The 22,744-nt window shown below is 37.0% G+C and overlaps 12 protein-coding genes and 2 non-coding genes across 14 annotated transcripts; 8 read left to right on the forward strand and 6 right to left on the reverse strand.

The window, feature by feature from the left end:
* Positions 1-307: 307 nt before the first annotated feature.
* On the reverse strand, positions 308-1,729 carry CLG1 (Clg1p; the record flags this gene model as incomplete). The annotated part of the gene is made up of 1 exon (XM_003676437.1): positions 308-1,729. One exon carries the CDS (start codon positions 1,727-1,729, stop codon positions 308-310), a length of 1,422 nt encoding a protein of 473 aa, XP_003676485.1.
* A 1,079-nt stretch (positions 1,730-2,808) lies between these two features.
* Positions 2,809-5,163, reverse strand: KIP3 (tubulin-dependent ATPase KIP3; the record flags this gene model as incomplete). Its single annotated transcript, XM_003676438.1, has 1 exon — positions 2,809-5,163. The coding sequence occupies one exon, from the start codon at positions 5,161-5,163 to the stop codon at positions 2,809-2,811; it is 2,355 nt and encodes a 784-aa protein (XP_003676486.1).
* Positions 5,164-5,591: 428 nt separating this feature from the next.
* On the forward strand, positions 5,592-7,229 carry MDM34 (ERMES complex subunit MDM34; the record flags this gene model as incomplete). The annotated part of the gene is made up of 1 exon (XM_003676439.1): positions 5,592-7,229. One exon carries the CDS (start codon positions 5,592-5,594, stop codon positions 7,227-7,229), a length of 1,638 nt encoding a protein of 545 aa, XP_003676487.1.
* A 684-nt stretch (positions 7,230-7,913) lies between these two features.
* On the reverse strand, positions 7,914-8,183 carry BOL2 (Bol2p; the record flags this gene model as incomplete). The annotated part of the gene is made up of 1 exon (XM_003676440.1): positions 7,914-8,183. One exon carries the CDS (start codon positions 8,181-8,183, stop codon positions 7,914-7,916), a length of 270 nt encoding a protein of 89 aa, XP_003676488.1.
* Positions 8,184-8,437: 254 nt separating this feature from the next.
* On the reverse strand, positions 8,438-9,994 carry COQ6 (putative N,N-dimethylaniline monooxygenase COQ6; the record flags this gene model as incomplete). The annotated part of the gene is made up of 1 exon (XM_003676441.1): positions 8,438-9,994. One exon carries the CDS (start codon positions 9,992-9,994, stop codon positions 8,438-8,440), a length of 1,557 nt encoding a protein of 518 aa, XP_003676489.1.
* Positions 9,995-10,636: 642 nt separating this feature from the next.
* Positions 10,637-11,731, forward strand: NCS6 (Ncs6p; the record flags this gene model as incomplete). The annotated part of the gene is made up of 1 exon (XM_003676442.1): positions 10,637-11,731. The coding sequence occupies one exon, from the start codon at positions 10,637-10,639 to the stop codon at positions 11,729-11,731; it is 1,095 nt and encodes a 364-aa protein (XP_003676490.1).
* Positions 11,732-11,986: 255 nt separating this feature from the next.
* On the forward strand, positions 11,987-12,646 carry YPT32 (Rab family GTPase YPT32; the record flags this gene model as incomplete). Its single annotated transcript, XM_003676443.1, has 1 exon — positions 11,987-12,646. One exon carries the CDS (start codon positions 11,987-11,989, stop codon positions 12,644-12,646), a length of 660 nt encoding a protein of 219 aa, XP_003676491.1.
* A 1,393-nt stretch (positions 12,647-14,039) lies between these two features.
* On the forward strand, positions 14,040-15,245 carry MIG2 (Mig2p; the record flags this gene model as incomplete). Its single annotated transcript, XM_003676444.1, has 1 exon — positions 14,040-15,245. The coding sequence occupies one exon, from the start codon at positions 14,040-14,042 to the stop codon at positions 15,243-15,245; it is 1,206 nt and encodes a 401-aa protein (XP_003676492.1).
* A 446-nt stretch (positions 15,246-15,691) lies between these two features.
* NCAS0E00620 (protein kinase subunit beta) lies at positions 15,692-17,194 on the forward strand (the record flags this gene model as incomplete). Its single annotated transcript, XM_003676445.1, has 1 exon — positions 15,692-17,194. One exon carries the CDS (start codon positions 15,692-15,694, stop codon positions 17,192-17,194), a length of 1,503 nt encoding a protein of 500 aa, XP_003676493.1.
* Positions 17,195-17,545: 351 nt separating this feature from the next.
* NCAS0Etrna16S lies at positions 17,546-17,627 on the reverse strand. The gene has a single exon. It is a non-coding gene; the product is annotated as a tRNA-Ser (tRNA).
* Positions 17,628-18,078: 451 nt separating this feature from the next.
* POX1 (acyl-CoA oxidase) lies at positions 18,079-20,328 on the forward strand (the record flags this gene model as incomplete). The annotated part of the gene is made up of 1 exon (XM_003676446.1): positions 18,079-20,328. The coding sequence occupies one exon, from the start codon at positions 18,079-18,081 to the stop codon at positions 20,326-20,328; it is 2,250 nt and encodes a 749-aa protein (XP_003676494.1).
* Positions 20,329-20,633: 305 nt separating this feature from the next.
* On the forward strand, positions 20,634-21,431 carry NCAS0E00640 (CDP-diacylglycerol--serine O-phosphatidyltransferase; the record flags this gene model as incomplete). The annotated part of the gene is made up of 1 exon (XM_003676447.1): positions 20,634-21,431. The coding sequence occupies one exon, from the start codon at positions 20,634-20,636 to the stop codon at positions 21,429-21,431; it is 798 nt and encodes a 265-aa protein (XP_003676495.1).
* Positions 21,432-21,671: 240 nt separating this feature from the next.
* Positions 21,672-21,743, reverse strand: NCAS0Etrna7H. The gene has a single exon. It is a non-coding gene; the product is annotated as a tRNA-His (tRNA).
* A 165-nt stretch (positions 21,744-21,908) lies between these two features.
* FYV6 (Fyv6p) lies at positions 21,909-22,427 on the forward strand (the record flags this gene model as incomplete). Its single annotated transcript, XM_003676448.1, has 1 exon — positions 21,909-22,427. One exon carries the CDS (start codon positions 21,909-21,911, stop codon positions 22,425-22,427), a length of 519 nt encoding a protein of 172 aa, XP_003676496.1.
* Between the last annotated feature and the right edge of the window lie 317 nt (positions 22,428-22,744).

Below are 22,744 nucleotides of genomic sequence, written 5' to 3' on the forward strand. Positions count from 1 at the left end.
TGTAGTGTTTAAAAAAGAAAACTTCTTCATCAGGATCACTCATTTAAGAGCTCCATCTTGAGCGAAAAAATATTATCATTGAGAAATAAATATGTTTTTTTTTCTGGTTTGTTCGCAAGAAATAGGAAGTAAGATTTTTTCGTTATGATCAGTATTTATCTATTTCTTCTTTTAAAAGAAGATATAGCTGAACTCTCCTTTTTCTTGGATTATTGTATATGAATTTTTTTTTTGAAGTGTTTGTAAATCGCATTTAATTTTTCCTTTATTTTAGATTTTGGAAAAAAGACAGGTGGAATATATTGCCTTAATATACCGTTGAGTATGAGTAGTAAGGGTTCTCAAAATTAGATAAATTTGAAGTTGGCATTGTATTTAAAGAATCGTCAAACTGCCAAGTAGAATTTGTACCAAATTGAGAAAACTGTGGGTGTGGTTGCTTCTTGGAACCACAACCATAATTGAATTGAGTATTAAAATTATAATTGCTATCAATCGAAATTGGTGAACTCATAAAATTATTGTTGTTGTTCACACTAGGAGGAACATATGAACTCTTATCATCGGCGTAGTAACATGGAGAAGATGAGAATACATTATTATTCGAAGTGTATCTTGGAGTTTCGTAACCAGGTGAAGGAGCCACAGTGTAATTATTTGTAGATGATGGTGATGGAAGATGGTACATTGAATTTGTGGCATGTTGAATTGATGGAAGTTGTGGAGTAGTACTCTTAACGTAATCTTGGCAATACATTTTAAAAGCAAATGCCAAATCTTCATAGAGCATGAATTTATCATCAAATAAACTCCACTCAAATACATTCAACCATGTTCTTTCATACTCATTAATTAATTGAATATCCATACCAGTAGCTTGTGACCAAGATTTATTGGTAAATGTTTTATCATCATTAAATTTATTTGCCAAGATAAAGGCAATCATTGAATTTTGATAAATGACATTGACAGTATTACCACCAATAGATTCAATACCTGCAGATAATTTATCAATATACTTGAATAAATAATCGATGGCTAAGAAGATGGACACTGAAGGTAATCTAGTAGCATTTAAGACAGAATGAATACCTTTAATGAAAATATCAGCAGTTTGATTAGATCCAGAATTTTCATTAATCAAAGAAGCACTGGTTCCAAAAGCAATATAAGCATTCTTAACGAAAAACTCAGACATTAATTTAATATCATAATCCAATACTTGAGAGACACCTCCATTGACCTTTTCTGATTTAGCAGCATTAATCTGTGCTGGAGGTTGCATAATTGGAATATTGTTTTGATAACCATTATTATTGTTATTATTATTAAATAACAAACCTGGAGGTGGTGGTGGTGGAGGAGCATGATGAGCGGGTAACAACATAGATTGACTATGATGATGAAAGTTGTTTAATGGTGGATATCCATTACCATTCATATTATTATTGTTTGCAAAATATGATTGAACATTTGGTTGCACAGGAATAATTGGCAATGGATGAGCATTAGGAGGGACAGCAGCAGCAGCAGGTATATCATTTCTTGTTGATGATACCTGTGGGTAATAGCTGTATTGGTTCATGGTTGGGAGTTGGTGATATTGAATATCATTTAGCGAATGAGTTGGATAATGATGACCCATAGGTTTTGAAGGTAGTTGATTACCCATAAAACGTGAATGTTCAACACTGATTTGGTTGGGATAATAATTAATAGCACTTGCCATTATTAATTAATAAAACAGGAGAAAAAAATGTGATCAGGTAAAATAAAAAATAAACCTTTTGATTTGAGATCTTGACTTAGAAGCTAAAATGAAAAAAGTAGCAAATAAAAAAAGATTTGTTGTTTGTTATATGAGACGATAGAATATAATTGTTGGATTCACAATATATATTCAAAACGTTTCAATAAGTAAGACAAATTAAATGAATAATTATCTTGAATATCTCTTGAGTGTAAGTTTCTGAGAGATAATAGGTTGTATCCAATTCAAAAAAAAGAGAGACAATGAAGACTCGTAATAATATAACCAAAAAGTGTAATGGAAATAAAATGTCCGAGAAGCTTATTGCTTATTGTTTTGGTGATGATGAGATAGAAATGAATTAAAACTTGAAACCACCTAAAAGTGCACTATTTGATACCGACCAGCCAGGTTTGTTTTTAATTCAAACACGAGCAAAAATGGAAGGAAGCAGTTAAAGAAAAGGATAAAACGCCTTTTGCTATAACTCAATAGTTGGAAGCAGCAATGATATACTAAAGAGTATGAGAAAACCAGGAAATTATGAAGAATGAGACTTCTGTAATAACCTTTCCAATTTGAAGTTGGAGAGTAGTTTTCTTGTAAGGTTTCTTTAATATAGTCAAACCCTGTCAGTTTTAGGAAGGATGCAGTTAATTTCTTATCGTTGGATAGAAGAAATTGGGGGTCTTAGTTCTCTGAGAGAGGCAGAGAGAGTCAGATCAGAGGGTGAGAAACACCTCTTTGTTATATACCTCCAGTGGTGGGTCGTCCACCTTACGGGGTTCAATGAATTTCGCTGTGAATGGAAAAAAAAAATTCTCAGCGACACAAATTTGTCACTCAAACTGGGCAGGGTAACGTTTATCAGGAATATATTACTTCTTGGTGTGTTTATATTGTAAACTTATCAAAAGGTGTATTGGGTGTGCTATTTTTTTACTAAAAGCTACATTGGGCTGTGAGCTTGCGTCTATTTCATCTATACAGTTATTGACAGAAGCACTATCTCGTAAAAACTATATTATATTATATGCTATGTTTTTTGGTATGCTATACTACGTGTCCGTGACTAGACGGTGACTTAGTAGGGATGTTCGTAGGGAACGGGGTTTTCTGGAGGAAGCAGGAGTTGGTGCTGGTGTATCCTGCATGCTCATGGTTTCATCCTGTAACAAAGGTTCTGGCTGATCCCAGGCGTCTGCATCTGTTTCTGCTGTGACACTCATGTTTATATCCACATCAGAGGTATCAGGTAGCCATCGTACTTTCTTTAATGGAGCTGAAGATGTCGCCGTTGCTGCTGTCATTTCGTTCTTGGTCGCTCTATATTCTAATTTTTCCTCTCTGACACCATAATCTTCATTAATTAACAACTTACCAAACTCTTCAAACTCTTCATCCAATTTGATTAAATCTTGTATCACATTGGCTAAATTTTGTTCATTGGCCAAACACGTGGACAAGAATTTGCACCTTTGCATTAATATTTCATTTTGAAATAATTTTTCCGTCATTATTGAGGCATTCACTAGAATCTCATTTCTAATAGATTCTGAAATGTAATCCAATCTGGATTCAAAAATGATTAAATCAGTGGAATCGTCCCAATTCTCCATTTCCCTTAACCTAACCAAATCGGTGACCCTAACATGATCAATGACTAATTCTAATTCATCTTTGGAATCGAATTCCCTTTCCAATTCTCGGATCTTATTCATGATTTGATTATTTAATTGACCACATGTTTCAAAAACCATATAATGATCAGTCCAATTTTGAATTAATGATATGCAGTTTTCAATTTCCAATTTAACCATTTGTAAAAATCTTCTCTTACAAAGCATTAAAGATTTCATATTTTTGGCCATCTTATATTTGGGTAATGTCGAATAAGATTTAATAATATTTTGAATACAATCATCTTGTGCCATTTGAATTCTTTCTCTAGAAATTTTATATTTGCGTAATTGTAATTCAATCATTTTTGTTTCTCTTTCACGTAATTCTTCAATTTCTCTCTTCTGTTCCGTTATCATCTTTAGATATGATCCAACGTGTCGATTTAAAGATTGTTGGTTTCTTATAATCTTGGTTTTAATCTCTTTAGCTCGATTAGCATATTTTAAAGTGTTCAAAGTTTCATCATAGTGAGAACTACTTGGTGATATACAAACAATCATTACTGTCTTACAATTACCACCAAGGGAAAATTTCAATAATCTAGTCAACTTGGAGTCTCGGTAGGGGATGTGACATGATCTATTAGTACCACCATCAGTAAGACATAGAGCATTTATACAATTCCCCAGGGCAAGTAAAGATCTATTAATATTAGCCCCCTCGTATAATCTTTCTCCACGATTCTTTGTAGCAGCAGCACGTTCACTTCCAGCAAGATCAATTATGGAAAGTGTGGCAAAAGTGTGTTCTGATGTGAGGTCCGCAGTTCTATTTGTTTGCATGATATGTATTTGCAGTACTGCATGAGACCTTGATGACACTTCATTGGCTTCCGTTGGGGACGTGGTTCTATTGATGTTCCCCTTTATGACCAAGTCGATGACTTCTTGCACGGTTTGCGGATTGTGATATGATAAATTGGACACTGAAATCTTATTAGCACCATCTTCTCTTATAATTAATCTCTTGGGAACGGTTTCCGGTTTCAATAAATCACGAATGGTTTCATTATATATTTCCAAATACGATAGAGACAATTCAAACCTCTTGGTATCCTTTAAATCCTCCATTCTCTCAAATAATTCTTGCATGACTCTGAAGATTATTCCCGGTTGCTCAGGAGTACCACTTACAGTATAAGTCTTCCCACACCCGGTGGCACCATAGGCAAAGACAGTTCCATTGAACCCATCTAACACGGAATCCAACAACCCGCTTGTGGTGGATTGATACACAGTTTCCTGGGATGCATCCTGATCAAACAATTTATCAAACACGAATTTAATTTCCCCATTGCCATTCGTACCACGCCTTCTTTGTCTTCTTCTACTCAGTTGTCTTCGAGAGTACATGGAGTTCAACACATTCTCACTCATCTTATGCAATGGATTGGTATCGAGGGGATCAAATATTAACATCTTATCGTCTACACAATCCACAATTTTTCTGATTCCATCTGGTCTTGTTGCATTAGAGCGTAAATATTCCTCCTGCCTTTTCGTCTTAGTCTGTAAGGCAGCATCAGGGTTCTCCGATTTCAAAGACAGGTTGGAATCCCCCAGCTTAGGTACTCTCAGGGATGAGGATGAGTCCAGAGACAGCTCGTCAGACATCAAATGTGTGGACTCGTCTGCGGTGAACGGCCTCACACGTACCGCCACCATGATGGAAGATTTACGCGATTCTGGCGTCTTGCTAGTGTGGGAGCTGTTGGCCATGGTAGATCGCATGGTGAGTACCTCTCAGATGTGACCTAGTTGCTTGATTTTATCAATATATTGGCGTACTTTGCATTGTATAAACATATTAGATTCTTTTGTTTATTATATTTGCGATGAGCCAGCCCTAGGGTTTACAAACCCTAGGGTTAAAACGGGAATAACATGACCCTTATTCCCGAGGATTTTTGCAAAGATGAAAAATAATAAATCAAGAGATCTTACTGGTTGATCCAGGATGACTACTTACTTAGCAACAACAGTGGTGTATCTAATCCGTCCGCGATTGCCCTGGTCCATGTATATATGAATAAGCAGCAGGCACTGGCAGATTAAGATATTTATACCAACTACTTTAACAAACAACAGCAACTACTGGTACTAGTCGACATTAGGTCAAACACAACAACAGGCATAGACAATACATAAACCCATCAAACATGTCCTTCCAATTCAACGAACAGATGTTCAAAGACAACTCCTTCAACGATACAATTAAACAGAGACTGACATCTGCACTGAATTCGTTCTCGAAGAAGAATAACCTCTCACATGAGTCATCATCGTCTAACACACCATCATCATCGTCATCAAATACATCATCATCCTCTTCTGCTTCCATACCAATATCACATGAAACAAATAGCTTGAGTATCCTGAAAAGTGGCATCGTCGTCAGGAAGGTTAACTTCCCTACCATTCCGCAGATTGAAATACTAGATCTGGATATACAAACAACACAGCCAAGGTCTTTATTGAAGGGAATGTGCAAAATATCTTGCAAAGACGCTACTTTACAAATACAAACTATAATAGAATCAAACTTGTTGCTTTTGAATTTAGAAGAACAACCTGTATTTACCACACCAAGGATGATAAATAACAACTCCTTCCAAATACCGATAACGATGACCTTTACCAAGATTCAACTGGAGGCAATAACAAATATTTTTATGAAAGATCATGGGGTGAGTATTTCCTTCAATGATGTCTCTTTGAATTTTGATTTCGATTGTTCCATCAAGATTTTACAATCCACCATCGAGAAAAGACTAAAAAATTCAATGAAATTGGTATTTGAAGACATTCTACCTACTGTGATATTTAACATGTCACAAAATTGGTTCACAGGCAAATCACATCCACCAGCAAATCAAAAACTTATACAACCTAACAATTCGCATCCAAGAATGATCCTGGAGGAGTCTGACTTGCAAGAATTATCCGCAACAAATATGTTAAGATTGTCTACAATAATATCCTCTAGACATACACTCTCATTACATTCCACTGAAATTCATTCCTTATCAACGATACCTGGGTGCCTGGAGAGACAAAACTTATACCGTTTCATATCCAAGATGCCATCATTGACATGTTTCGATAATTGTGCTTCCAAATTACAACAACAAAGGGAAAAACAACAAGAAATAATGGAAAGACCTTCAAGAAGGAAAAATAGTCACTTACCATCACATCAAATCAATCAATTACCACAGAGCGCCCTGGATGAGCATACTTATAATTTAGAAACTATAACGAATATTCAAAATCATCTTTATGAAAGAAGTAAAGGTGACCATATTGCTCCTCGTAGAAGGAAGGTTAAGTTGAATTTAAAGAAGAAGAAGACGAACACCAATAAATCATTGCCGGAATCCAAGTTCACTGAAATAACGACTCAACTGGAGAATGAAATCTCAACCGAGGCAAGAACCACACCAGTGCCAGTCTCTAAAGAAAGTCATGATGTGACGCCTCAACCTGACGTGGAAGATGACGGTAAGAGTAAGACAATGGTAAGTTCAAGGAAATCATCTAATGGGTCTGTTCATAATGAAACTAGATATTTCAAATTACCTAAGAGGGCTGCCAAATATTTGAATAACAGTAACAATAGCTCAAGCAATAGTATTACCACAGATATGATTAAAACAATATCGCCACCTTTATCACCTTTATCTTTATCGAAAAACTATAGAGATTATGACAATTCCAAGGGATTCAATTTCATTGGGCTTAATCATCACGGTTGGCGATGGGGTATCAATGAAGATCAACCTCCCCCATATAGTTAAATAACCCACATATAAACTCAATTATTGAAATAATTTGAAGTGATGCACTGGACATATGAGACATAAAAATATTCATGGTAATGTGCCAAAAGACTATTAGGTTCCTTTGCTCTAATGACACTACTCTCTACTCTCAATAGTTTCATCATCTTTAGCGTTGCATAGTTTTAAAGGCCAATAAAAATGGTTCAACTGATATCGTCTTTTATAGCACTGGCGCAGCTCTTTGAATTACCTGACGACTTCCAAATATTTTTTCGTTGCTGGTTGAGCTTTACCATTAACGTTATATTTGATTGACAAAACGTGTTGTGGCTTCCCCCAGCTTTGAAGGGTGTATATATTATCATACAGACTAACATTTGACACCGTTCTTCAGAATAATTTATCGCAATATCACTATTGTTGCGAATTAATGGCAGATAAAGTCAAGTTCCAGGAGATATTTTATCAGGGAGCAAAGAATCTACCATTTGCTTTGTATATTATACATCGAAGGCCGAACCTTACTTTTGATACATATATAGATATATATAGGTAACAATTACACATCTAAAATAACTGCATTTAACATTATATTAAAGTTTAACATATTAAATTATTTTCTATTGATGACAAAACAATCCCTTTTAAATTATACATTAACTTACATTTGCCTTACAATAAATAACTAACGCGACCCATTCAGACCACGATCTTGGACCATTCTTCCTCCGTGTAGCATTTGCAACTGAACGCATGGATGCTAGCTAGTTCAGCCTTCAAAGTACCATTGACTAGCCTACTTCTTTGTAACTTGTTTTTACCTTGAAAAGAATCACTCACGACAACGACATCGAAGGATTGACCGCATCCGTATGACAAATCAGTTACAATGATGTTATATATATTAGGAATGGCAGCTTCGATTTTCTTTCGTAGATCTTCTTCAGTGTAGGTAGATGCTTCAGACATTGAGATAATGGGTATGTTGATGGGTCCTTAGTTGATGGAAACACCCTAGTGATGGATACCGGAGATGTATCAATCTCGAACTCATAAGATGATTAATCCATTATTGTCCATTTCTATTTTTCCACCCCGAGCCAAAATTTTTCACCGGCCTAATTTGTTCCGGGATATTTGATAGACTATACATTTTTATTCATTAGATCGTGTACGTATAGATGGTGGATATAGACAAGAGATACATGTATATAGTTTTTAGATTAGTACTTACCGGTTAATGTATCCATAATTCTGTCCTTAATTGGTGGAATCATGTTAGTTAAATTCAAACCCAAAGATCTTAATGCTACAACAGGTTCGAAATTAGTATGGTAAATCTTGTGTAACTTGTCAGCCATTCCTAAACGTGTTAAATTAAATGGGTATCTATCAGCCCAGAAAGGCTCCAAGGATAACATGGATCCAATATCCAATCCTCTCATGGATGCCTTTTCAAGAGCACTCACCAACGCTTCAACATCACCTTGTCCCATATTTAAACCTTGGCCTGCCAAGGGATGGGTTGTATGAGCAGCATCTCCAACAAGGGCAATCCTATCTGTACAATATGTGTCAGCATGTGAGAATTTTAAGGGAAATCTTGCTCTGGTATTCTCCACCACGTCAGATACTAAAGGTGGGTAATGTTCATCAACAAACATGTCATCACCAGCGTCATTTAACGACTCCAATACTTGTTCTTTCCTGGATGCCACATCCTTCACCAATTCTTCAGTAGTCATTTCACCCTTGGATAGTTGTTTGTAATAAAATTGCATGTCTGCATCATCTAGGATAAATGCTGCATTGACCAAAGTGGTGAATTGTTCAGCAGGAAGTGACATTAATAATCTGGATAACGCTTCACCTCCAGTACTCCACACTAAAGTGGCATTGTTACCTGGTAGAGGTAAATGTGCAATGGGTCCCGTTGGTAAGAAACGTTGCCAGCCTCTGATTTTGAAAGGTGGAGTTTCTAACTTCAAAGTGGCAACCAACCCAAATGTGTTGTAGAACCAGCCTCTTGAATGAATCCCAGAGAATTTCCTTACAGGGGAATTAAATCCATCTGCACCAACAAGTAGTCTAGTCTTGAACACTTCACCGTTATCCAAAGTAACTATAGGCCATGATTGAGGGTCCTTGGGGTCAGTGTATTCAATATTAGCCACTTTTGTTTGATCAATCAATTTTAATCCATGTTTATGCTCCTGCATTTTTTTCAATAGCGATGATTGAATATTTAAAATTTCAATCATATACAGCATTGAATCTTTCTCAAGGTCCAAGGTGGCTGGAGTGCACCCATCTGTAATGTATAACCCATCATACGGTTGAATTCTTTCATTCATTAGTTTCACTTTCAAATGATGTTCCAAGAAGTTCAAAGATTTAGGGGTTAAACTGACAACTCTATTGGTAAAGTAGTCTGGAGGATTATCGTAAAAAGAACCCACTTTGTTCTTTATATCTCCAGCATCAACAAGGGTTGTAGATAAGTGGCTTAATTCTGGGGAAGTCTTAATAGCAGTAGCAAAGGTTAAACCGGCTGGGCCACCTCCCACAATAAGTACGTCAGTTTCCTTTGGGGCAGCCTTTACCGTTGCCAATTGTCTCACCAGTAACCTTGGATATTTAGATGCAACAGTTCTAGTACGTGATAGCATCATTTGGCCTCGAAGATTCTTGTTAGTTCTTTTCCTTCCTTTGTTTCCCTGTGGTTGCAAGTTCCAACAATTTGAAGACAGAGAAAATACGCGCATAGTTCTGGAAGACATTATTAAGTGACAGATGACTTTTACTGAAAGTAAATCGAGAAATATATTAGCTAATGTACAGGTAAGAGGTTACGATGTGGTCGAGGTGATCAAATGCAAATGCAAGAAGTTACTGTCTGGGCGAACCAAGGTCGAATGAATAAGGCAATCTAATAATTTGCTCGGCTTGCTCAACGCAGGAGTTCCATTGTTGCGAAGTCAGAGGTACTTGTAGAAGATGCTCTGGCTCAAAGTTTTGAGAGACTGTGTAAAGCAACGTTAATATAAAATGGCTTGTTGCAATGCTTCTTACTTTCCAAGGAGTTAAAATCTTGTTCAAAGACAATCATTTAATGTCACTTTTTGAAGGTATTTTTTTAAAATATTCCTATAGATTAATTAGTCGTCACATTTACGTCCATTTCTTTCATGATTAGAAAGAATAAATCAATACTTTAGAGGTAGATTCTCTTTTAGTTATTGGTCTCTTGGCAGTAATTTATATAGCTTTTACGAAGTTATATATATCGATTACTTGATTCTCCTAGATTACGCGATGCGATGCGATGCAATGAATTTTTCTTCTTCGATTTTTCAATTAGTAAGTCAACTTCATCAAATGTGAAACTCATCGGTTGATTCATCCAGAAGAATAAGCAGGTCATGTCTTCCAAATCATTTGTTTACGTACCACCTTCAGAACCAGTCAACAACAAGAATGTCAAGATATCGCAGCTTTGCGAGCTTTGTCATGCCAGAAAGGCCATCCTAAAGAGGCCCAAAAATATGCAGAAGGTTTGCAAACTATGTTTTTTCCATGTATTCGAAACAGAGATTCATAACACCATCATAGACAACAATCTGTTTTATCGTGGTGAAAGGGTAGCCGTTGGAGCCTCCGGTGGTAAGGATTCCACCGTATTGGCTCACATGCTAAAGCTATTGAATGAGCGCCATGATTATGGGATCGATATTGTCCTGCTGAGCGTGGATGAAGGTATTATTGGGTATCGTGATGACTCGTTGGCCACTGTGAAGAGAAATCAGAAACAATATGGATTACCCTTGGAGATTGTGTCTTTTAAGGAATTATATAATTGGACGATGGATGAAATTGTTGCATGTGCCGGTATTAGAAATAGTTGTACTTATTGTGGTGTGTTTAGAAGACAAGCTTTAGACCGTGGTGCTGAGAAATTAGGAATCAATCATGTCATCACGGGACATAATGCTGATGATATGGCAGAGACTGTGTTGATGAATATTTTACGTGGGGATGTAGCTAGATTGGAGAAATCCACTGCTATTATTACGAAAAGTAAAGGATCACCCATTAAGAGATCAAAACCATTCAAATATTCATACCAAAAGGAAATTGTTCTTTATGCACATTATAAGAAATTAGACTATTTTTCTACTGAATGTACCTATGCACCAGAGGCATTCAGAGGTACCGCTAGAGAGTTCATGAAGAATTTAGAATCTGTGAGACCAAGTTGTATTATTGATATAATTCACAGTGGTGAAAATCTAGTATTGAAGAAGAAAGATGCATCTCAGACAAAACACGGTGCTACAGGGTTTGTCGACGGGAATAGATGTGAGAAATGTGGGTATCTTTCCAGTAATAAGAAATGTAAGGCATGTATTCTATTGGAGGGGCTCGAGGCCAACAGAGCTACCATCTCTATTGAGAATGACAGTTCTGTGGATGGTGCTGCTAGAGTTATGAGGCAATTGGAACATATGTCCTTCTGAGCGTCTGACTATATATAGATACATGTATAAATAAATAAATGTATTCATTCGTTTATGTGTCGTGCCACGCGACGAATTTTTTAAACGGGCAAAGTTTGAAAAACAACAACGAAAGGACAAATTGGATGAATTGGAATTGGAAACTCACAATGGACCATCGATTTTGGTTTTGAAGATAATATCCATTGATCTACATTGATATTTTAACTTTGTTTCCATAGACATCACTTATAATAACGATTACTAAAGAACAAAATGAATAACGAAGATTATGGTTATGACTACGATTATCTTTTCAAGATTGTCTTAATTGGTGATTCCGGTGTTGGTAAATCCAACCTTTTGTCTCGTTTTACCACAAATGAATTTAACATAGAATCCAAATCCACTATTGGTGTGGAATTTGCCACTAGAACCATAGAAGTAGAAGGTAAGAAAATTAAGGCACAAATTTGGGATACAGCTGGTCAAGAACGTTATCGTGCAATCACATCAGCTTATTACAGAGGTGCTGTAGGTGCGTTGATTGTTTACGACATAAGTAAGTCTGGAACTTATGAGAACTGTAACCATTGGTTAAAAGAATTGAGAGATAATGCAGACGATAATGTTGCCGTTGGTTTAATTGGTAATAAATCTGATTTGGCTCATCTTCGTGCTGTACCAACTGCTGAGGCTAAAAATTTTGCATCTGAAAATGAACTTTTATTTACTGAGACCAGTGCTTTGAATAGTGAAAATGTCGATCAAGCCTTTAGAGAATTGATTACAGCTATATATCAAATGGTTAGTAAACATCAAGTAGATTTAGGCGATTCTGGTAACAATGCAGCAGCAGCACCAAAGGGACCAACGATTAGTTTGACACCAACTCCAAATGAAAATAAGAAGAGTAGTTCCAGTAATTGTTGTTAAGGACGGTAAGAAAGCGATAATGAAGTAGATAAAGAAATACACACATAAAACCAGAAAAAAAGATGATAAAATAACATACAAAGATATCTGAACTCAATAGTAGCAATATATACTGACTAACTATATACGTACAATATTTTAACTAAAATTTAAAGAATAGTGAGCCTTGTTTTAAAGCAAGTCTGTTTGTGGAGGCGTAAGTGTACCGTTTTCTTTCGCAGTGCATAACTCCTTTGCCAACAAAGACGAAGACAACAAAAGGCACTTTCCTACGATCAGTGTGGAACACATTTGCTCAAGAAAATACACAGAGGACCCTCTTCGATAATTGTCTGGGCATATGTAACTACTTGATTTCTTACGTGTCAAATACGGACCAAGGGATCAAGCAGTCACACACGTACTTACTTACCTAGTACGTCAATAGGGACAGCCCATTTAAGGTTACACAAAGAAAATACTACCAGGTATTCTCTCTTGTGCTTGCACCGGAGCATGCAACGCCGACAGTTATGTTCTTTTTTCGTTTACAACAGATCGGTTCACATCACTCCGGAAAGCAATCGTGTCCGTCTCTTTGTTAGTTTAATCGGAACGGCAAGAGTCAGTATCGATCAGTACGTAGAATATACAGCGTTGTGTATACGGAGGGAGGTCTCCGAAAATGGCACTCTATTGACAATACCAAGTTGATGTATGTGCGTACGGATTTCCTTGTTAGGATCCCCACCAACTCACTCCACAAAAAAAATAGTTTTTCCGGAATATGGAGTAATCTAGTTTCAGTTGAACCATTACAATTCTCGGCTGTGAATAGTAACAAGAAATAATTTAGGGCGATCCATTGGGGCAGAAGCTGTATTACGTTTCGTACGTAGCCAAACGCCACCCCGGTATCCAATAAGGTACGGGAGCGACATTAAGAAGAAACACGGTCGGTACGTAATCTTTCCGCGGCACCAATTCCAATTCCAATTGCCATTTCAATTATTCCCATTCACGTTTTCGACCCCGCCTCCATGATTATACAGCGAGAGGTTTCTCCGAGAAGCTGAAAATTTTATCCGTGAGAAAATTACTCGCACCTTCCTTCCCGATCGGGTGCTCAGACGGATCCGTGCAGCCAGAAACCGGAACTTTTGCTCCAGCTTTTTTTTCTCGTTCAAATTTGCTGGAAGTTTTTCCGAGAAAGACCACCCCCCACTAATTTGCTTCTGAAAAATTCGCGAGATTTTTCCGAGGACGTTTTATTTAAATACTCAGGTTGATGGTCTGACATACTCGTTTCCCAACGTTTTGGTTCTTCCCCTTCCCCATGTTAAGCCACCAACTGCACATATTTTTATTTTTTTATCTAGGACAAGATTAATTTGTTATTCCACAAGTACAAAATATGACAGGCAAAAAACAGGTGGATTTCCCCGAAGATAACGATGAGAGACCGTTCAGATGCGAGACCTGCGCAAGAGGATTTCACAGATTGGAACACAAGAAGAGACACATGAGAACACATACCGGGGAGAAACCACATCATTGTGCGTTCCCCGGATGTGGGAAGGGCTTTAGTAGAAGTGATGAGTTGAAGAGGCATTTGAGAACACACACCAGTACATCACAGAGAAGAACAAAGAAACCAAAGATGAGAGGCATGAATGCTTATCAAATGGGTGACGAGATGATAGATGGGACTCTGGTCGGACAACCAATGTTGTTTCAACCAGTCGCCACAAGAATGACTGGATTGGCTGTCGGTATGGCACCAATGAATGCCAATATAATACAAGTATCTGGCCCTGCGGGACAAGCTCCCAATGGGATGCACCCAATTGTCATCCCTATGATGGCACATAATGGTACTAATATTCCTGTGTATGCTCAATCCCCACAGGGTATGTATCCTCAAAATGCAACGATACAGATTTCTAATATGCCCTCAGGAAGCGTTGCAACATCTAACTATGTTCAATTGCAGCCTTCCATGCAATCGTTCAATAGATCCACTAGCTCTTTGACGTTGAGTGAGGCTTCTAATTCATCCATCTTTTCATCCAATGTAAGTATGCATACAAATATGTCGAGGCCAAACTCTCCTTCCAGTGCACATGAATATAATACCCCGGTGCAACAAAAGCAACAAACTCAAAGTCCTCAAACTCAAAAACGATTTGCAGGTTCTATAATAAATGCATTAACAGCAATGAAGAAGGGTCACACCACAGATAAGAAAGTGTCCAAGGAGAAAAGTGCTAAGATTGATAGGTATTTGAGTCCGCCATCACCTAAGGATTCAAGAACTGTCTCTACAACAAGTAGCACAGTCTCCCTCGGTTCATTATTAAACACAAGTAGTGCAACTACACATATTATTCCCAGTAAGGAAATAATTAACAATCAAGGCTCCTTTTTAGATTCTCAAAAGAGGATACCGGGAGAAGCTAGATTCCAATTATCGACTGATGATGAGGACAATTATTATGACGACACTGATGATAATGGTGAATCATCAGTGAATAATGACAAATCAAGAGTGAGCAACGTTAAGTTGCCACCAATGAGCAAAGTGCTGAGACAAATTGATTTCTTCAACAAGCCCAACTAAAAGAGCAAAAGCCAATTGACATACAAACCCAATACATTCACCAACTGGCATTTTTCATGACACGACCCCTATATTTCATTTTTAAATTTACTTCATGAGTGGAATACCCACCCACCTCGCATATGCATGGAGGTATATAGCTTCAATATATATCTTTATAGACACACATCCAATACACACGTTTTCCAATGAACCATGTTTTTGCTTTGCTCTGTATTAATATTGTCCTGCGGGTAAGGGGTCCAGGAGGCGAGGCCGAACCCCCAGATTGATTTTGATCTGATGCGATTGCCTGATGGTGGAAAGGTGAAATATCCATTCATCCATCCATTGGACCCTACTAACTCCAACTTAAGGTATTTAACCGGGAATTTCTCTTTCTCTCAACCATCAGAGAATATATCTGGACTGTGAAGCTCTCTCAGAAGTGAGAAGAACAATAAAATATGGGGAATAATTCAAGTCATCCATTAAAGACTAATAGGGACCTACCGCACCCGCCGCCGCCACAACAACAAGGGACCTCATTGGTTAGTCCCAATCATACTTCAAATACATCTTCCAGACGGTCCTCTAATGGGATGTCAATACGGAATGGTTCATCGATTAAGAAATCCAAACCTATAGATATTAAGAGAAGGGATGGAGATTTTCCATCAGAGACGATACCCTTGAAGGAAACTCCAATAGATTTCCCCAAGTTGAGCTCTGTTGGAAATGAGGATGAGCATATTACAGCTGCAAGGTCGACTGAGAGCCATACAAATGAGAATTCGTCCTTCTCAGAAAACACGCCGGTGGAGAAAAGGTCAAGAAAATCTACATTGATATTAAGGGACGAGGACGAATTAAAGATGTTCCCCAGTAGAGACGAAAGGAGTTTAGATTCCGGGAATGAAAGTTTAATAAATGCGGAAACAGAAGAACAACCCAAGGATAAAGATTTTGTGAACATTAATAATGATGAACGTGAAATAGAAGAATCGTTAAAGAGCCTTAGCTTAAAGGATAATGACCAGAGTGAGAATCCTATTGAAAAAGATGAAGATAAAATACAGGATACTGATGTCTCCAATGATACGTCTAAAATTGAAACCCCCGCCGAGGTGGCTAATAAGCAACCTGAAATGTACCCTGTAGAGATTACATGGAAACAAGGCGGTGATAAAGTTTATGTTACTGGGTCGTTTACAGGATGGAGGAAAATGATTAGTTTGATACCTGTACCAGATAAGCAAGGTCTATTCCATGTTAAATTGCAATTACCAGCGGGGACGCACCGGTTCAGATTTATTGTAGATAATGAATTAAAATTTAGTGATTTCTTACCCACAGCCACAGATCAAACGGGGAATTTTGTGAATTATTTAGAAGTTAAACCTCCTCCACCTCCAGTGCCCGCAGGTCAATCATCAGATTCAAAGAGTTCATCTGAGAGGAAGAGAAGACGATCATCTGTTAGTTCTCGAAAGAGTAAAGCTTCGGAGAAGGATGGGAAAGGTGGTATGGAACCAATGAGTGCTAGATCTCGAATTCCTATGGAAATTCGGAATGATCCAGATGATTTTGGAGACGGATACTCACGGTTTGTTCATGAAGAATCCTCTACACCCAATTTTGAATATACACAAGAAATACCGACTGTGTTTACGGATCCGAAAGTGATGGAAGAATATTATCTGACACTGGATAGGAAGAAGAATAGTAACAGTAGCAGTCTACAATGGTTAACGCCACCTCAACTACCACCACATTTAGAAAATATCATATTGAATTCTTCACAAGATACATCTAATGAGAACACGTCGGGTGCGCTGCCGATCCCGAACCATGTGGTTCTCAATCATTTGGTGACCACGAGTATAAAGCACAACACGTTATGTGTGGCCTCTATTATAAGATACAAACACAAGTACGTGACTCAAATACTGTATGCCCCATTACAATGATGATGCAGGGTTCTGTAACTAACCGTATTTATGTACGTACATGTAACTAAGTTTAACGAATTTAATGATCCAACTAAGGAAGGGAAAACACCGCAACGGTGTTATTGGATTATCTCCTTGCGTACAAATCAAACGATTTTTCCTTCCCCGCGCTTTCTCCAGTTTTTCCCCAGATCTCGGAAAAACTTCCAAAGCGTGATAGAGACAGAAAATGCCTCACCCATTTGCAGTCAAACAGAACAGATTGTTGCAGCAAGGATTTTTCGGTTGGTTCAGAATAAAGCTAGCTAATCATAAGACTAACTAACGTTTTGTAGCTAAGATTACAAAAGAGGAAACAAAAAAAAATAACGACAACTGCAGGACTCGAACCTGCGCGGGCAAAGCCCAAAAGATTTCTAATCTTTCGCCTTAACCACTCGGCCAAGTTGCCAGATTTTAAAAAAAATGGTTTTGGAGGGTTTCATATCTGGTTTGTTTGATCAGGTGCTAATTATACATACTTGCCTCATCATTAGCAGTTCTGTACATAAGAGAAACAAACCATATCCGAAGCTTTAAAGAGGTTGTTACCTGTAAGTACGAACCATACTTGTTCTTCCTTTATTCCGCGTTGAATTTGAATGTGACTGTGACTTTGCGTCGCTTATAAGAACGAACGGCTGCGACGTGATTAACTCCGAAGACCCAAACTCCACTTAACATTAAAGGCTTTAATCCATTTCCAAAAGTTTTACTACGGGATGAGCTTCAGTTGGAGTACTTTTCCCTTGAATGCAATTTAATATAAATACTTGTTCTTGTTTTGATTATCTCCATCAGTTCTCTTTTGCGAGTCGCCTTTCATACTTTGTTATTAAATAATATATTAACAGCAAACGAATATGACTAGAACAACAACACAAAAGAGGGGTTCGCCCGTGTTGAACCCACAAAAGTTTATCACTCAAGAAAGATTGAATTCTAAGTTGGATATCGATCAAATAAACACATTCTTGGAATCAAACCCCACAAGACAAGCGCTAACGCATTCGCTCGTTGAACAAATCATTTACGACCCTGTCCTCAAGACTGACACAGACTATTATGACCAAACAAAGGAACAACTTAGATTGAACACTGCTAAGAAAATTAATAGATTGTCCATTTACATGGAACATGATATTAAGACTGCCAGGGAACAGTTCCGTGATCAAGATTTGATGAAACAATTACAGACTGAATCATCCACTGTCCCACCTTTGACTAACAAGGATATTTCTATCTTTGATAAAAGACTGTCCTTAGTGGCTAACATGGATCCACAATTGGGTACTCGTGTCGGAGTTCACTTGGGTTTGTTTGGTAATTGTATTAAGGGTAATGGTACCGATGAACAAATTAAATATTGGTTACAGGAAAGAGGTGCTACTTTAATTAAGGGAATTTATGGTTGTTTTGCCATGACTGAATTGGGTCATGGTTCCAATGTGGCACAATTACAAACAAGAGCTGTGTATGATGTAAAGAAGGATTGTTTTATTATTGATACTCCTGATTTAACTGCAACCAAATGGTGGATCGGTGGTGCAGCTCATTCAGCCACTCATACTGTAGTTTATGCAAGATTGATTGTTAACGAGAAGGATTATGGTGTTAAGACATTTGTGGTACCACTAAGAGACACTTCCACTTTCCAACTACTCCCTGGTATTGCCATTGGTGACATTGGTAGTAAGATGGGTAGAGATGGTATTGATAACGGTTGGATTCAATTTAGAAATGTGGTGATTCCACGTGAATTTATGTTAAGTAGATTCACAAAAGTCATCCCAAGACCAAATGGTGCAAACCCAATTGTGAAAACTGAACCTCAATTAGACGCAATTTCAGGTTATAGTGCATTATTAAGTGGTAGAGTTAATATGGTAATGGATTCATTCAGATTCGGTTCTAAATTTGCCACAATTGGTATTAGATATGCTGTAGGAAGACAGCAATTTGCTCCAAAGAAAAATGCAGAGGAGACTCAATTAATTGATTATCCCTTACATCAATATCGTGTCCTACCACAATTAGTTATCCCATATTTGGTATCTCCAGCAGCATTCAAATTAATGGATAATTATTATTCAACTTTAGATGAACTTTACGCAGTTTCTTCTTCCGGTGATAAGGTTAAATTGGCAAAAGTCAGTTCTAAATTAAAGAATTTATTCATTGACAGTGCAAGTTTGAAGGCCACAAATACATGGTTAATTGCCCAATTGATTGATGAATTAAGACAATCATGTGGTGGTCACGGGTATTCTCAATATAATGCATTCGGTAAAGGCTATGATGACTGGGTGGTTCAATGTACTTGGGAAGGTGATAATAATATCTTGTGTTTAACATCTGCTAAATCCATATTAAAGAAGTTTGTCGACTCTGCTACCATGGGTAAATATGACAAAGAATTGGATTCTGATTCGTTTGGTTATTTGGATCCTAAGTATATTATGGGTATCTTTTCTGGTTCTAGTAAGATTGAATTGGATAAATTAAGTGGCTACAGAGATGTTTGGGCCATTAGTTTAGTTAAATTATTGGGTCATATTGCCAAAATTGTAGAAAAATCAAGAAACATTGATGGTGTTTCAAAACTTTTAGTTTTGGTAGCAAAATTCCACGCCATCCATTATATGTTGAAGACATATTATGTTAAATTATCTAACCCTGGTGAATCTTATGTGACCGATGAGGCTACAAGAGATGCTTTATGGAATGCCTATAAATTGTTTTCAATTTATTTTATTGATAAGCATTCAGGTGAATTCCAACAATTGGAAATATTTAAACCAAGAGAAATTTCTCAATTGATTCAACCAAAATTGATGGAATTGTTACCCTTAATAAGAAATGATGCTATTGCCCTAACCGACGCCTTTAAATTGCCTGATGCAATGATAAACGCACCAATTGGTTATTATGACGGTGATATTTATCACAATTATTTCAATGAAGTTTGTAAAAATAATCCAACTGAAAAGGATGGTGCCGGTATTCCATCCTATCATGGGTTGTTATCAAGTATGTTGGGTAGAGGATTTGAATTTGATGCTAGGTTGGGTGGCGCTGCTGCTGCAGAAACTTTGGCTCAATTAAATAAGTAAAAAACCACTCATCTCTGCCTTCAACAAGGTTTTTGTTGTCTTTTTAATATTCTTATAGTCTAGTATTTATTATTGTTATGTATTCAATAAATGTATGGTAACGTCAACCATTGCTTAATTTTCACAGTTTCGCAGCTGAAAAAAATGAAGAAAACAAATTGGTGGAACGAACGGCATTCCATGGGGCACCAAAATAATCATCCTCAATTGAACTATTTAATAGATTCATCTTATTCAGTTTAAAGTTTAGAACAGATAGTCAGAGAGATAATATTCCCCTATTAACTATACCACAAACTTTAACAATGTCCGAAGTAAGAAACAGAGGGAAATTGGATGAACACGACGACAATGTCGTCGATTCTGATGAACCACTTCATAATAGTCTCACCAAGAAAAGATCATCAAGTTTGAGTTTGCTCACTATCGATACCAAACCTTTAGCACCCCCCAATGAAGCCGATATTGAAAAATTTACGAGTGACAAGTACCATTTTAGTATGATTAGAAATTTGCATATGGCAGATTTCATTACGATGTTAAATGGGTTTTCTGGATTTTATTCAATCATTAGTTGTTTGAGATTTACATTGACTGGGAGACCTCATTATGTTCAACGTGCTCATTTTTTTATCATCTTAGGGATGTGTTTTGATTTCTTAGATGGTAGAGTGGCACGTTTAAGAAATAGATCTTCTTTAATGGGTCAAGAATTGGATTCATTGGCAGATTTAGTCTCTTTTGGCGTCGCACCTGCTTCCATCGCCTTCTCTCTAGGTATTCAAACTACATTGGATGTATTTGTTTTATCTTTCTTTGTGCTATGTGGGATTGCTAGATTAGCAAGATTTAATGTCACAGTGGGTCAATTACCAAAGGATGTAAAGGGAAAATCAAAGTATTTTGAAGGGTTCCCAATGCCAACTACTTTGGTTTTAGTGTTTGGTATGGCGTATTTAGTTTCCAAGAACTATATCTTTGATGCTCTTCCATTGGGGATTGTTAGAGGAGGCCAAGTTTTTGAATTCCATCCAATTGTTTTGACATTCTTTGTTCACGGCTGTGGTATGATCTCAAAGAGTTTGAAAATTCCAAAGCCATAAACCAATGAATGGCATTAGAAATAAATTTTCCTCCCTACAATTATTGCTTTATTTCCAGAAATATAATTAATTGTCTTGGTTGACGTTGCTTTGGCAATCGCATGTACATTTTTTTCAAGAATACAGTTATATTTTCTTTTAGGTTTATTGTATATATATTTGAACTACTTTTAAAGAAATAATAAATATGAAACAAGAATGAATTGCACTACTTATTCTTTCTTAACAAGTAAAAAATAATGCCATCTCCAAGAATCGAACCTGGGTTTCATCGGCCACAACGATGTGTACTAACCACTATACTAAGATGGCATATTATTTTAAGTTTTAAAAATTTAAATTATAACCTAGTTTCTTAATGACATTGCACGTGAGTTGAAGGTTTTACTGGTTGAATTTATTTTAATGATCGTTATATTGGCAGTGTCAATGGAAGAAGAAGCCAACAGAATGTGAGAATACATCTTCTAAATTACAATGAATACCAGTCGAAATAAACAACAACAAAATAGGTCACAGGGTTCTCCCAATAAACAACCTTTAACCTTTGTTAGTGAAGGCGTTACAAATATTGAAGATGAAAATGAGAAGGCAAAGCTAGAACAAGAGAAGTTTGAAAGGGAAAGTAAGATACGATCCAGGAAAACCTTACGAGACCAATTAAGAAGTAGCGCTATTTCCAAGCAAAAAGAATTTAATGGATTAGTTAAGCAAAGAGAAAGTTTCAATAGATTGAACGAAGAAGAGATTGAATTCTTCAAAAGTATCGAAGATGCCAAACTGGCGGAAGAATCAAAGATGAATGAGTATTTGAGTAGTAAGCTGAACACCTTTGAAAAGAAGAAACGGCTACTCGAGTTGAAGAGCAAGAAGAAGCCTTCGGCATCAGTTCATGATAGTGATAAATCCCCAAAGCTAACGACTCCTTCGCCTCGAATTGTCAAGATAAAATCCAAGAAGAAGAAATTGGGGTTGAAAGTCAACCTGAAACCATAAAAGGAACCGTTGGATTGAAGAAGTTTTGCGTATTACATCTCTCCTGAAGTTGATGATTTAATCTAATTTGTAAAAGCATACCCTCTTGATTGAGATCTCATCCCACTTATTTAAAGAAGGCTTATGTCGGTATTGCAGAACGGTCTCCATTGGGTCCAATATGTCCATGCTCATTTTCAATAGTAGATCATAAAAATGTGATGTTTCTTTCATTCAACCATAATTGAGGACGACAATTCAATGTGTAGCTCGCGTGCTCCTCTAGCAAGATAAGAAAGTGGTTACTTTCTTGCAAAGACAATAGTTCCCATGCATTT

This window comes from Naumovozyma castellii, chromosome 5, assembly GCF_000237345.1.
Source record: "Naumovozyma castellii chromosome 5, complete genome".
Lineage (NCBI taxonomy): Eukaryota > Fungi > Ascomycota > Saccharomycetes > Saccharomycetales > Saccharomycetaceae > Naumovozyma > Naumovozyma castellii.